Here is a 16,617-nt window from a genome sequence, read left to right as displayed (position 1 = left end):
TAAGGTAAATAAAATGCATTATTAAAATTAATCTCACCATTTAAAAATGTTTTAATGTGGTTACAAACAAGATTTAAAATTACATATGTAACTCCCATAGTGTTTCTACTGGACAGTGCTGCCACAGACTAGCACTGTCCACGCGAACTTTTTCCATGAGAGAAGTGTTCTATATCTACAACGTCTGATAGTCACTAACTACAGGTGGCTACTGGGCACATGAACTGTGACTAGAAGGACTAAGAAACTGAATTTTTAATTTTATTTAATTCTAATTAATTTAAATGGAAACAGCCACTTATGATTAATGCCCATTATACTAGCTCTTGACTATAAAGTGCTGAAACATCAGAACTGAATCTTCAGTTGGATAATGATAAAAATGGCCATACCTAAGGCCACAAATACAAGTGAGGTGTTACAGAAGCGAAGCCCAGTAATCAAATCTACTAACCTTGGACGGAAAGCCAAATGCTTCATATTTAAATGTTTCTCAATCAAACACAGATACAATTCAACAGTTAGCAATGGAACACCTACCTTGTTCAAGGTCCTCACAGCTGCATATCTCAAAGCTGGTTTAGGAGAACTACAGAAAAGCTGAAGAACTAGGAAAAGAAAAGGTCACTGTGACTATCGCTTATTTCATCATACAGCATATTTCTTTTTTTTCTTTTTTCTTTTGTGGCCACACCCAAGGCACATGTAAGTTCCCAGGCTAGGGATCAAATTGAGCCAGAGCTGCAACTACACTACAGCTGCAGCAATATGGGATCCTTAGCCCACTGCACTGGACTGGGGATCAAATGGCACCTCCACAGATCATTACCCACTGTGCCACAGGGGGAACTCCATTATAACAGCATATTTCTGAAAATATAATTCATGAAGAAATCATATTCAAAATATTCATAAGGAAATTAAATCACAGCATAAAAAATTCACATAAAAAATGTATCATCAAAAATAGAAAAAGTTTTTGTTGAGCTGTAAAAACTTTCAAGATAGGAAATAACGTTATTCTTTTTCCTAAAAAAATTAATATATCCATTAATATTTGAATTTCAAAAGAATATTTATAGTTATAAGAATAAATAAGCTTTTTAATTATTAAGGAGAACTGAAAGCATTAAAATTACTTGTTTTCTAACTAAACACTTAAATGTTTTTTATATGGGGAAATGATAATTTCAGAAAAAGAAGTACAATCACCCCTCCATATCTGCAGGGGACTGGACCTTCCAGAAACCCTGGTGGATAACAAAATCCGGGGATGCTCAAGACCCTTTTATAAAATGGCATAATACAGTCAGCCCTTGGTATCCACAGGTTCTACATCTGAGGATTCAACCAATCATGAATCAATGTGGTTGAAGCCATGTGATGTGGAACCCAAGAACATGGAAGCACAACTAAAATTAAATGAAGGACAACTAAATTAAGTCATCTAGATATCAGAATGTAGAGGCTATATATACAGAGCTAAAGTTCAAAAATACCTACTCTGTTGACCTATGGAATTTAAAACAAAAACATAAGAATATAAACAAAAGCCAGTTATTAAACTAACCTGAAACAGCAGGTGCCAACTCCCTTGCACTACAGTTAGGAAGATGGATGATAGCTGAAGCAGCTTCATAAATAACCATTTCATGTTTATTTCGCAAGCAGCTCTCAATGAAATCAAAGACTGGACTTTCATGGCTGACAATAAATATACAAAGGCCATAATTAGATATCAAAAAGAACAGGGGCAATGTGCATAGTGGTTAAAAGCAGACAAAAAGAGAAGCACTTTTGGAATTATGAATGAAGGCTCTCTGAAAATTCACTCCTCCATAAAAGCAATGAGAATACTGGTGTAAATTTTCAAAATCAACTTTTTCCGTACTCTAGAAATTACCGGAGTTCCCATCGAGGCTCAGTGGTTAACGAATCCAACTAGGAACCATGAGGTTGTGGGTTCGATCCCTGGCCTTGCTCAGTGGGTTAAGGATCCAGCATTGCCACGAGCTGTGGTGTAGGTTGCAGACGTGGCTTGGGTCCTGTGTTGCTGTGGCTCTGGCATAGGCCAGCGGCTACAGCTCCGATTGGACCCCTAGCCTAGGAACTTCCATGTGCTGCGGGAGCGGCCCGAGAAAAGGCAAAAAGACAAAAAAAAAAAAAAAAAAAAAAAAAAAAAAGAAAGAAAGAAACAAACAAAGAAAAAAAGAAATTACCAAAGGCTTACAACAATTCTAGGAATAGTTATGCATGAGCAACAGCTAAATCTTCATAAGAACAGTAAGCTTTCTGATATTTTAACTCACTCTGTTTTATGCCTTCTCCCCAGCTTCATGCTAGTCTTAGAAACCAGTGCTTAGAACCAGACTGGTTATGAAATCCCTAACTAGTAGCAATGAAGAAGGCAGATGAATTTGGACTACCATCAAAAGCCCTGTCCCCAGAGAACTGTCACTAATTGACCAGAATATTCCTTTAGCCACATTTGTGAAGGTAATCTTTATTTCATCTGACTCAGAGGTCACTCAGTGAGGAAAGCCCTATGCCCAGGTAGTTTATCTCCTAAGAGTCAGTGGCAACTGTCTAACACTGCAGTTGCCATATAGGCAGTGTTTCTAGTTGGGGCAAATAAGAGGCTGTCCAAAAAAAAAGAAAGAAAGAAAAACTTGAAAAGGAAAATCTAAGAAATGAGATGCCCATAAGGGGCTTTAATTTATGACATATTCTTGGGGATCCAGAAAGCTATGCAAATGCTCAGGAAAGATCTTAGACTTCTAATCTTTCACCCATGCTTGACTCTGAGTTCCTTTAAAAGTAGAAAGTGAAGGCTAAGGAGGTGTTATAAAGTGCCAGAGCATGGAAGGCATGCCCCAACACCCAAAGTGCCCACTGAAGAAAAGGTGGGAGACATGTTGGTCAAAAGCATTTAAGAGAATCTTTCAAATCATTATCTTAAGACAGAGAACCAAGCAGAGGACATAAACAACAAAGAATGAGGACTGCAGGATTAGTCCAGGAATGTTGCTAAACAAATGACAACAACAAATAGCAACAAAAACAAACTCTGAGGATGGAGAAGGGGGTAATATGATTACCAGAGTAATAAGAGTTCCTTAAATATCCAGTTTTTGACCAAAAAAAAGCTATGACATACAAAAAATAGTGAGATACGGCCCATATATTGGGAAAAAAGCAGTCAATAGAAATTATTTTTGAGGGAGCCCAGATGTTAGATTTACTATGCAAAGACTTTTAAGTCAACAATTTACATATGTTCAGAAGGGAAAAGGAAACCATGTCTAAAAAATTAAAGAGAATTAAAACGTTAAAGGCATAACAACCATGTCTCATCAAAGAGAGACTATCAATGAAGAGTTGAAAATGAGCTTTTTTTTTTTAAAGGAATCAAATGGAAACTCTGGATTTGCAAAGAACACAACTACAATAAAGATTTCAAATCTGCTTGTATAAAAAATTAAGAACCTACAATATACTGCCTACAAAAGACTCACTTTAGGGCAAAAGACACACAATTAAATAGATGGACTTAATTGATACCTACAGGACATGTCATCCAAAATAACACACACAAATGTCATCCAAAATACACATTCTTTCAAGTGCTCATGGAACATTCTTTAGGATAAATCACATACTAGGACACAAAACAAGCCTCAACAAACTTAAGATGATAGAAGTTATTTCAAACATCTTTTCTAACCACAACAGTATAAAATTAGAAATCAACCACAGAGAGAAAAATGGGAAAATGGGACAACCACATGGAGACTAAACAACAAAAACAAAACAAAACAATTTCCTTTTTCAATCAATTATGAAATCAAAGAGGAAATCAGAAAATACCTCAAGACAAATGACAATGAAAATACAATCTTATAAAATCTATGGGATGCAGCAAAAGTAGTTCTAAGAGGGACATTTATAGCAATACAGGCCTTTCTAAAGAAACAAGAAAAATCTCAAACAACTTACTGCATAAAATTAGAAAAAGAAGGAGTTCCCGTTGTGGCGCAGTGGTTAACGAATCTGACTAGGAACCATGAGGTTGCGGGTTCCGTCCCTGCCCTTGCTCAGTGGGTTAAACGATCCGGCGTTGCTGTGAGCTGTGGTGTAGGTTGCAGACGCGGCTCGGATCCTGCGTTGCTGTGGCTCTGGTGTAGGCCAGTGGCTACAGCTCTGATTCAACCCCTAGCCTGGGAACCTCCATATGCCGCAGGAGCGGCCCAAGAAATAGCAACAACAACAACAACAACAACAACAACAAAAAGACAAAAAAAAAAAAAAGAAAAAGAAGAACAAACAAAAACCAAAGTCAACAGAAGCAAGGAAATAATAAAGATCCAAGGAGAAATAAAACATAGATACCAAAATAACAACAGAACAGATCAATAAAACCAAGAGCTGGTTTTCTGAAAGGATAAATGAAAGCAAAAACCTTTAGCCAGGCTAACCAACAAGAAAGAGACAGAACCCAAATAAACAAAAGAAATGATAGAGGAGAAATAACAACTGATACCACAGAAACACACACACAAAAAAAAAACCAAAAGAAAATACTATAACAGTTCACAGTCCCAGCTTTGTTTGTTTGCTATTTGCTGTTATATGCCAACAAACTGAAAACAAACAAACAAACAAACAAAAACAGAGGAAACAGACAAGTTTCTAGAGACATACAGCCAGCTAGAACTGAGTCAAGAAGAAACAGATAATCTGAACAGACTCATCACTAGTGAAAGAGAATCTGTAAAAACAAACAAAAACTCCCTGCAAACAAAAGTCCAGGATGGGACGGCTTCACTGGGGAATTCTACCAAACATATAAAAATGAACTTATACCTATCCTTCTCAAATTATTCCAAAAGAGTGAAGAGATGGGAACACTCACAACATCCTATGAAGGAACCATTATGCACCCGGACATTACAAACCATACAAAGACACGATTAAAATGAAAAGAAAAAAGAAAAAATTACAGGCAATACTTCTGATGAATACAGATGCAAAAAATTCTCAAAAAAATGTTAAGCCAACCAAATCCAACAAGACATATAAACAATCATACACCATGATCAAGTTGGATTCACTCCAGGGTCACAAGGATAGTTCAACATATGCAAATCAAATCAATGCAATATACCACATCAACTAAAGAAGAGACAACATCACATGATCATCTCAACAGATGGAGGAAAAGCATTTGATAAAATTCATTATCTATTCATAATAAAAATGCTCACCAAGGTGGGTATAGAGGGAATAAAAGTCAACATAATAAAAACCATTTACCAAACCCACAGCCAATAACATTCAGTGGTGAAAAGCTGAAAGCTGTCCCACTAAATTCTGGAACAAGACAAGGATGCCCACTCTAACCACTTCTATTCAACATAGTATTGGAAGTCCCAGCCACAGCAATCAGACAAGAAAGAGAAGTAGGAAGTTCCCTTGTGGAGCAGTGGGTTTTTTTCAACAGTGGCATGGGTTTGATCCCTGGCCCAAGGACTTCCACATGCCACAGGTGCAGCCAAAACAGAAAGAAAAAAAGAAAGAAAGAAAGGAAGGAAGGAAGGAAGAAAGAAGGAAGGAAGGAAGGAAAGAAGGAAGGAAGAGAAAGAAAGAAAGAAAGAAGAGTGAAGTAAAAAGTATCCAAACTGGAAGGGTAGAGGTAAAACTTTCACTATATGCAGATTGATGTGATACTCTATATAGAAAACCCCTAAAGACTCCCTGTAAAACTATTAGAACCAATAAATGAATTCAGCAAAGTAGAAGAATACAAGATTAATATACAAAAGTCTGTTGCATTTCTTTACAGTAACAATGAAAAACCAGAAAGTTTAAAAAAAAAATTGTGTTTAAAATCGCATCCAAAACAAAAAAAAACAAAAAAAAACCTGGGAATAAGCCTAACCAAGGAGGTAAAAGACCTATATACTGAGCACTATAAAACACTGATAAAGGAAACTCAAGACGGATTAAAAGAAGTGTAACAATATCCCATGCTCTTGGATTGGAATAAGTAATATTGTTAAATTGAACATACTACCCAAACTCAATCTACAGATTTAATGCAATCTCTATCAAGTTAACCACAACATTTTTAACAGAACTAGGACAAATAATCCTAAAATTTATATGGAACCACAAAAGGCCCAGAATTGCCAAAGCAATCCTAAGGAAAAAGAACAAAGCTGGAGGTTTTGTTCCAGACTTCGGACAATACTATATAAAGCTACAGTAATCAAAACAGTGTGATACTGGCACAAAAACAGACATACAGATCAATGGAACAGAAGAGACAGCCCAGAAATAAACCCATACACCTACTGTCAATTAATCTTCAACAAAGGAGGCAAGAGTATACAATGGAGAAAGGACAGTCTCTTCAGCAAATGGTGTTGGGAAAGCTGATGAGCTACATGTTAATCAATGAAATTAGAACACTCCATCATACCAAATACAAAAAATAAACTCAAAATGGTTTTAAAACCTCAATATAAGATGCGACACCATAAAACTCCTGGAGGAGAACATGGACAGAACATTCTCTGACGCAAATCGTAGCAATATTTTCTTAGAATGATTTACCAAGGCAAAAGAAATAAAGGCAAAAACAAACAAACAGAACCTATTTAAATTCAAAAGCTGGAGTTCCCGACACGGTGCAGTGGAAACGAATCCAACTAGGAACCATGAGGTTACAGGTTCGATCCCTGGCCTTGCTCAGTGGGTTAAGGATCCAGCATTGCTGTGAGCTGTAGTATAGGCCACAGACGTGGCTTGGATCTGGCATTGCTGTGGCTGTGGCATAGGCCAGAAGCAACAGCTCTGATTAGACCCCTAGTCTGGGAACTTCCATATGCCTCAGGTGCGGCCCTATAAAGGCAAAAGACAAAAAAAAAAAAAAAAAAAAAATTCAAAAGATTTCACACAGCAAATAAAACCTAAACAAAAAACACAGCCCCCCCCCCACACACAAAAAGACAACCCACAGAATGGGAGAAAATATTTGCAAATGAAGCAACCTACAAGGAATTAATTTCAAAACTATACAAACATCTCATACAACTCAATACCAAAAAAACACAACCCAATCCAAAAATGGGCAGAAGACGTAAAAAACAGACATTTCTCCAAAGATGACATACAGATGGCCAACAGCATATGAAAAGATGCTCAACATCACTAACTAGAGAAATGCAAATCAAAACCACAATGAGGTATCATGTCACATCTGTCAGAATGGTTATCATCAAAAAGTCTACAAATAATAAATGCTGGAGAGGGTGTGGAGAAAAGGGAATCCTCCTACACCGTTGGTGGGAATGTAAATTGGTGCATTACTATAGAAAACAGTGTGGTGGTTCCTTAAAAAACTAAAAATAGAGCTACCCAGAGAGAAATTCATAGTAATATAGGCCTTCCTCAAAAAAGAAGAAAAATCTGGAGTTCCCGTCGTGGCGCAGTGGTTAACGAATCCAACTAGGAACCATGAGGTTGCGGGTTCGGTCCCTGCCCTTGCTCAGTGGGTTCACGATCCAGCGTTGCCGTGAGCTGTGGTGTAGGTTGCAGACTCGGCTCGGATCCTGCATTGCTGTGGCTCTGGCGTAGGCCGGTGGCTACAGCTCCGACTAGACCCCTAGCCTGGGAACCTCCATATGCCGCGGGAGCGGCCCAAGAAATAGCAACAACAAGAACAACAACAACAACAAAAGACAAAAAGACAAAAAATTAAAAAAAAATTAAAAACAAGAAGAAATATCTCAAATGGACAACTTAACCCACCACCTAAATGAACTAGAAAAAAAACAAACAAAACCTAAAGTCAGCAGAAGGAAGGAAATCAAAGCTCAGAGGAGAAATCAATACAATACAGATTCAAAAAACAACAGGAAAAAAAAAATCAATAAAACCAAGAGCTGGTTCTTTGAAAAGGTAAACAAAATTCACAAACCTCTGGCCAGACTCTCCAAGAAGAGGAGAGAAAAAACACAAATAAACAAAATAAAAAATGAAAAAGGGGAAATCACAATGGATAGTGCAGATATACAAAAAACCATAAGAGAATACTATGAACAATTGTATGCCAATAAATTTGACAACCTAGAAAAAACAGACAACTTTCTAGAGACTTACAGCCTGCCAAAACTGAATCAAGGAGAAACAAACAGATCAACTGAACAGACCGATCACTGGAAATGAAATTGAATATGTCATAAAAACACTTCCTACAAATAAAAATCCAGGACAACATGGCTTCACAGGTGAATTCTACCAAACATACAAAGAGGAACTTACACCCATCCTCCTTAAACTTTTCCAAAAGGTTGAAAAAGAAGGAACACTCTCTAAGACATTCTGTGATGCCACCATCACCCTAATACCAAAACCAGACAAAGATACCACCAAAAAAGAAAACTATAGGCCAGTATCATTGATGAACATAGACGCAAAAACTGGCAACAAAATTTTAGCCAACCAAATCCACAACATACAAAAAAGATCATATACCACAACCAATGGAATTCATCCCAGATTCACAAGGATGGTTCAACATATGCAAATCAATCAACACCATATACCACATTAACAAAAACCACATGATCATCTCAATAGATGCAGAAAAAGCACTTGACAAAGTCCAACATCGATTCATGATAAAAACTCTTACCAAAGTGGGTATAGAGGGAACATACATAATAATAGCCATTTAGGACAAACCCACAGCAAATATAATACTCAACGGAGAAAAGCTGAAAGCCTTCCCACTAAAATCTGTAACAACAGAGTTTCTGTCGTGTCTCAGCAGAAACGAATCTGACTAGTATACACGAGGAAGTAGGTTTGATCCCTGGACTCACTCAGTGGGTTAAGGATCCGGCGTTGCCACGAGCTATGGTATAGGTCACAGATGTGGCTCAGATCTGGTGTTGCTGTTGCTGTGGCTCAGCTACAGCTCTGATTCAACCCCTAGCCTGGGAACTTCCATATGCCGTAGGTGTGGCCCTAAAGAGACACACACACAAAAAATCTGGAACAAGACAAGAATGCCTGCTTGCACTACTTTTATTCAACATAGTATTGGAAGTCCTAGCCACAGCAATCAGACAAACGAAAGAAATAAAAGGTATCCAGGAAGTGAAGAGGTAAAATTGTCACTGTATGCAGATGACATGATACTATATATAGAAAACCCTATGGACTCAACCCAAAAACTACTCGAACTGATCAACAAATTCAGCAAAGTAGCAGGATGTAAGATTAACATTCAGAAATCAGTCACATTTCTGATACTAGCAATGAAATATTAGAAAAGCAATACAAAAATACAATGCCTTTAAAAATTGCATCCCAAAAAATCAAATACCTGGGAATAAACCTGACCAAGGAGGTGAAAAACTTATATGCTGAGAACTATAAAACATTAATCAAGGAAATTAAAGAGGATTCAAAGAAATGGAAAGATATTCCATGCTGGTTGGAAAAATTAATATTGTAAAAATGGCATTACTACCCAAAGCAATCTATAGATTCAATGCAATCCCTATCAAATTACCCATCATATTTTTCACAGAACTAGAACAAACAATCCAAAAATTTATATGGAACCACAAAAGACCCAGAATTACCAAAGCAATCCTGAGGAACAAAAACCAAGCAAGAGGCATAACTCTCCCAGACTTCAGGCAATATTACAAAGCCAAAGTAATCAAGACAGTGTGGTACTGGTACCAAAACAGACATACAGCTCAATAGCACAGAATACAGAACCCAGAAATAAACTTCAACAAATGAGGCAAGAATATAAAGTGGGAAAAAGACAGTCTCTTCAGAAAGTATTGCTGGGAAAACTGGACAGCTGCATGTAAGTCAAGGAAGCCGGAACACACCCTCACACCATGCACAAAAATAAATTCGAAATGGCTTAAGGACTTAAATGTAAGTCAAACTCCTAGAAGAGAACACAGGCAAAACATTCTTTGATATCAACCTTACAAATGTTTTCTCAGGTCAGTCTCCCAAAGCAACAGAAACAAAAGCAAAAATAAACCTATAAGACCGAATCAAACTGACGAGCTTTTCTACAGCAAAGGAAACCATTAAAAAAAAAAAAAAAAAAAAGACAACTTACAGAATGGGAGAAAATAATTTCAAATGATGCAACTGACAAGGAATTTATCTCTAAAATACACAAACAACTTATACAACTCAACAGCAAAAAAGCCAACAGCCCAGTAGAAAAATGGGCAAAAGAACTGAAGGGACGTTTCTCCAAAGAAGATATACAGATAGCCAACAAGCACATGAAAAAAATGCTCAACATCCCTGATTATTAGAGATATAGGCAAATCAAAACTACTATAAGGTACCACCTCATAGCAGTCAGAACGGCCATCATTAATAAGTCCAAAATAACAAATGCTGGAGATGGTGTGGAGAAAAGGGAACCCTCCTGCACTATTGGGAGGAATGTCAATTGGTTCCACCACTATGGAAAACAGTATGGAGGTACCTTAGAAAACAATACATAGGGCTACCAAATGATCCAGCAATCCCACTCCTGGGCATACACCCAGACAAAACTTTCCTTGAAAAAGACACATGCACCCACATATTCAGTGCAGCACTATTCACAAGACAAGGAAACAACCTAAATGTCCACTGGTAGATGACTGGATTAAGAAGATGTGGTATATATATACAATGGAATACAACTCAGCCATCAAAAAGAACAAAATAATGACATTTGCAGCAACATGGATGGAACTAGAGACTCTCATTAAGTGAAGTAAGTCAGAAAGAGAAAGACAAATACCATATGATATCACTTATATCTGGAATCTAATATATGGCACAAATGAACCTTTCCACAGAAAAGAAAACCATGGACATGGAGAACAGACTTGTGGTTGTCTAGAGGGAAGGGGAGGGGGAGGGAGTGGGATGAACTGGGAATTTGGGGTTAACAGATGCAAACTATTGCCTTTGGAATGGATAAGCAATGAGATCCTGCTGTATAGCACTGGAACTATACCTAGCCACTTATGATGGAGCATGATAATGTGAGAAAAAAGAATGTATACATGTATGTGTAACTGGGTCACCTTGCTGTGCAGTAGAAAATTGAGAGAACATGGTAAACCAGCTATAATGGAAAAAATAAAAATTATAAAATTAAAAATAAATAAAAATTAAAAAATAGAAATAGAGCTACCCAACAATGAAGCAATCTCACTCCTGGGTGTATATCCAGAAAAGGCAAAAACTAATTTGAAAAGATACATGCACCTTGATGTTCACAGCTGCACTATTTACTTCAGACAAGACATACAGATGGATGGATGAGGATGTAGCATAAACACACACACACACACACACATACACACTGGAATATAGAAAAGAATGAACTATTGCCATCTGCAGCAACATGGATGGACCTAGAGAAAATCATATTATGTGATGTAAGTCAAGCCAAGACACAAATATTATATATCACTTGTATGTGGAATCTAAAAAAAAATAATACAAAGGAATCTATTTATACAACAAACAGATTCATAGACATAGTAAACAAACTTAGGGTTACCAAAGGGAAAGGGATAAATTATGAATATGGTATTAACAGATACACACTACTATATATAAAATAGACAAGCAAAAAGGATTTACTATATAACACAGGGAATAATATTTCATAACCTGTAATACTGAATATTCAATATTCAATAACTTACAATGAAAAATAATCTAAAAAATTATGTGTACATATATATGAACAACTTTACTGTACACCTGAAACTAGCACAAGTGTAAATCAACTATACTTCAATTTTTAAATAAAAGAAAGCTTAGAAACAATTTTTTTTTATTTCAAATCTGATTCAACACCTGAGCTGCACTCACTAACAGTAGAAAAAAAAACAGTAAACTGAGAATCCAGCTGAGGAACATAAAAATGAAGGGGAAAGGAAAAAAAAAACTTAGAATCTTGGAGACCTGTCGAATATGACCAAGTATACCAACACTTTCACAATAGCAGTCCCAGAAGAAAAGGAGAAAGACAAAGGGGACAAAAGGATAGCTAGAGAAATAATGACCCAAAAAACTTTCAAAATTTGATTAAAAAATTAATCTATACAGTTGAGAAGCTCAAAGAATCCCAAGTAGGAAAAATATCAAAAGATCCACACACAGGAGTTCCCGTCGTGGCACAGTGGTTAACGAATCTGACTAGGAACCATGAGGTTGCGGGTTCGATCCCTGCCCTTGCTCAGTGGGTTAACGATCTGGCGTTGCCGTGAGCTGTGGTGTAGGTTGCAGACGCGGCTGGGATCTCGCGTTGCTATGGCTCTGGCATAGGCCGGTGGCTACAGCTCCGATTGGACCCCTAGCCTGGGAATCTCCATATGCCGTGGGAGCGGCCCAAGAAATAGCAAAAAGACCAAAAAAAAAAAAAAAAAAAAAAGATCCACACACAGACACACCAGAGTCAGTGCAGAAAGCATAAGACAAAGAGAAAATCTTGATAGCAGCAAGATCAAAGCTACTCATCACATTGTACAGAGGAACAACAATACAATCGATGGCTTACTTTTTCACCTGAAACAATGGGATAGAGAATGCCATATTCAAAGTGCTGAAATTAAAAAAAATAAATAAAACTCTATCCAACAGAACTATCTTCAAAAGTGAAGGCTAAAAAAGGACATTTCCAAATAAGCAGCTAACTGAGAGAATACACTGCTAACATACCTGATTTATAATATTGAAGGAAGTCTGTTAGACTTAAAGATTGACTCCAATTAGTGATGTGAATAATCAAAGAGAAATGAGAAATGGTAAGTATGTGAATTAACATCAATTTTATAATAATTCCGTAACTTTTTCATTTCTCTTCTTAATTAAAGAACATAAAACTGTATTAAGACAATAATTATAAACCATATTATTAGATTTATAACACATACACATGTAATATACCTAGCAAATAGGAGCAGGGAGAGAACAGAACTACAGTGGAGCAAAGATTCTATATTTCACTATAATTAAATTAGTCTTAATCTAAAGTAGATTGTAGTCAATTTAAAATGCATGTTCTAAACCCTAATGAAACCACTTTTTAAAAAATAAAAATACTGACAGAGAAATTAAAAAGATACACTGAAAATATTTATTTAACACAAAAGAAGGCAGTCAAAGAGGAAAAGAGGAACAAAAAAGACAGGAGACTTATATGGAACAAAAAGCAAAATGGCAAAGATTAATACAATCTTGTCAATAATCACATTAAATGTAAATGGTCTAAACACCCCAACCAAAACATAGGGATTTGCCAGATAGGATGAAAAAGCTAAATCCAGGAGTTCCTATCGTGGCTCAGCAGAAATGAATCTGACTAGTATCCATGAGGACACAGGTTCAAGCCCTAGGTCTTGTTCAGTGGGTTAAGGATCCAGCTCATTGCCGTGACCTGTAGTGTAGGTCACAGATGTGGCTCAGATCCCATGTTGCTGTGGGTATGGTGTAGGCCAGCAGCTACAGCTCCAATTCAATCCCTAGCCTGGGAACCTCCATATGCTATGGGTGCATCCCTAAAAAAAAAAACACATAGATCCAAATATCTGATATTCTATTTACAAGAGACACATATTAGATTCAAAGATACAAATGGAATGAAAGTAAAACGATGGAAAAAGATATGCCATACAAACAGTAATTATGAGGAAATCAGGAGCGGCTATATTAATATCAGACAAAAAGAAGTTAAGACAAAAATATAAGAGACAAAAAGAGACACATCATAATGAGAAAGTGGTCAATATGTCAGGACGATATAACAATGATAAACATACACACTTAACAACAGAGCCTCAGAATATATGAAGGAAAACTTAACACAAAAGAAGAAACTGATCATTTAATAATAACAGTTAGAGATGTCTACACCTACCCAACAGTTGATAGAACAACTAGATAGAAAATTATTAAGGGTATAGAAGACTTGAACAATTTAATCACCCATCTCAATCTTTTTTTTTTTTTTTTTTAGGGCCGCATCCATGGCATATGGAGGGTCTGAGGCTAGGGGTTCAATTGGAGCTGTAGCTGCTGGCCTATGCCACAGCCACAGCAATGCATGATCCAAACCACAACTGCGACCTACACCACAGCTCACAGCAACACCAGATCTTTAACCCACTGAGCAAGGCCAGGGATTGAAACTGTGTTCTCATGGATGCTAGTTAGATCTGTTTCCGCTGAGCCATGACAGGAACTCCCCAACTCAATCCAGAACATCCAACCCAGTCATTGTAAATTATACATTCTTTTCAAGTGCATATAAACAGTTCTCAAAGATAGATTAAATGCCAGCCATAAACAACCTCAATACATTTAAAAGACAGAAATCAAAGAATATTTCCCAACCACAACTTTATCATAAATCAATAACAAAAAATAAATCAGGGAAATCCCCCATATCTGGAAATTAAACAACTTATTTCTAAGTAATTCATGGATCAAGAATAAATCAAATGGAAAACATGAAAATATCTGAAACTGATAAAAAAAAACACAGTAAAAATTTAAGAAATGTAGTTTAAAAAATGCATGGAAGAAGGAGTTCCCGTCATGGCGCAGTGGTTAACGAATCCGACTAGGAACCATGAGGTTGCGGGTTCGGTCCCTGCCCTTGTTCAGTGGGTTAATGATCCGGCGTTGCCGTGAGCTGTGGTGTAGGTTGCAGACGCGGCTCGGATCCCTTGTTGCCGTGGCTCTGGCATAGGCTGGCGGCTACAGCTCCAATTCGACCCCTAGCCTGGGAACCTCCATATGCCGCGGGAGTGGCCCAAATAGCAAAAAAAAAAAAAAAAAAAAAAAAAAAAAAAAAAAATGCATGGAAGGGAATTTACAGCTGTAAACACCTATACCAGAAATGAAAGTTTTCAAATAAATAACCTAAGTTTCCACAATAAAGAAATTAGAAAAAGAAGAGTAAACCAAGTCCACAGCAAGAAGGAAGTAAGTAAAAAGATCAGAGCAGAGACGAATGGACTAGAATGCAGAAAAATAACAGCAACAAAGAAAAATCAATGAAACCCAAAGTTAGTTCTTTGAAAAAATTTAACAAAATTGACAATCCTTTAGCTAGACTAAACAAGAAAAAAGGAGAAAGAATACAAATTACCAAAATCAGGAGTTCTCATTGTGGCTCAGTGGAAACAAATCCAACTAGGAACCATGAAGTTGCAGGTTCAACCCCAGGCCTTGCTCAGTGGGTTGAGGCTCTGGCGTTGCCGTGAGCTGTGGTGTAGATCATAGATGCGGCTTGGATCTGATGTTGCTGCGGCATAGGCCAGCAGCTACAGCTCCGCTTGGACCCCTAGCCTGGGAACCTCCATGTGCCGCGAGTGCGGCCCCAAAAAGCATTAAAAAAAAAAAAAAAAATTACCAAAATCAGGAATGAAGTAGAGGATAATACTAGTGACCTTAAAGAAATTCAAATGTTTTTAAGAGAATATTATAGGGAGTTCCCGTCGTGGCGCAGTGGTTAACGAATCCGACTAGGAACCATGAGGTTGCGGGTTCGGTCCCTGCCCTTGCTCAGTGGGTTAACGATCCGGCGTTGCCGTGAGCTGTGGTGTAGGTTGCAGACGCGGCTCGGATCCCGCGTTGCTGTGGCTCTGGCGTAGGCCGGTGGCTACAGCTCTGATTCAACCCCTAGCCTGGGAACCTCCATATGCCGCGGGAGCGGCCCAAGAAATAGCAACAATAACAACAACAACAACAACAACAACAAAGACAAAAAAAAAAAAAGAGAATATTATAAACAACTATACATTAATAAATTAGATAACTTAGATGAAATGGCAAAATCCATAGAAATATCACACTATCAAACCTGACTCACAAAAAAATAGAGAATCTAAACAGACCTATGAGTTAGTTATTTAAAATCTTCCCTCAAAAAAAAAAAAAAAATGAAGGTCACAATAGCTTCACTGACTCAGTCTATCAAATGCTTAAAGACATAATACCAATTCTTCACAAACTTTCAGAAAATATAGGGTACTCTACCTCCCAACTAATGATGTGATACCAGTATTATCCAGTAACAAAACCTGACACATTCTCACAAGAAAACTACAGACTAATAATACCCTTCCTGACATAGAGATACAAACTCCTTAACAAAATATCATCAAACTGAATCCACCAATACATAAAATGAATTATATACCATAACAAAGTGGCACTTATTCCAGGAAAGCAAAATTGATTTAATATCAGAAAATCAATTTCTGTTACATACCAATTAATAATTAAAAGGATAGAAATCAGAAGATCATCTTAATAGATACAGAAAAAGCAATCCACAAAATCCAACACCCATTCATGAGAAATACTCTCAAAAAACTAGGGACTGAAGAGAATGTCCTCAACTTGGTAAAGGGCATCTTCAGAAAATCTACAGTTAAAATCATGCTTATTAATGCTTTCCCTTTAAGATCAAGGACAATGCAAGGATAACTGCTTTCACCACTTCCACTCAATATTGTACTGAAGGTTCAAGATGGTATAATTAGGTAA

The 16,617-nt window shown here is 37.1% G+C and overlaps 1 protein-coding gene across 4 annotated transcripts in view; it reads right to left on the bottom strand.

The window, feature by feature from the left end:
• COPG2 (COPI coat complex subunit gamma 2) overlaps positions 1-16,617 on the bottom strand; it is a 116,894-nt gene that overhangs the window by 52,721 nt on the left and 47,556 nt on the right. For all 4 annotated transcript variants that reach the window (XR_014833145.1, XR_014833146.1, NM_001246238.2 and 1 more), the window contains 2 exon segments: positions 1,571-1,704; positions 541-608 (listed from right to left, as the gene is read on the bottom strand). Coding sequence is in view for 2 of the 4 variants with exons in the window: in NM_001246238.2 (NP_001233167.1) it covers positions 541-608; positions 1,571-1,704 (202 nt within the window). In the remaining 2 variants the exon portion in view is untranslated.

Source organism: Sus scrofa, chromosome 18 (genome assembly GCF_054392235.1).
Source record: "Sus scrofa isolate SSC_HxYL_T2T_F1_AM1 chromosome 18, Sscrofa_HxYL_maternal_Yorkshire_Landrace_v2.0, whole genome shotgun sequence".
NCBI classification, from domain to species: domain Eukaryota; kingdom Metazoa; phylum Chordata; class Mammalia; order Artiodactyla; family Suidae; genus Sus; species Sus scrofa.
This window is presented reverse-complemented; position numbering and strand designations above follow the sequence as displayed.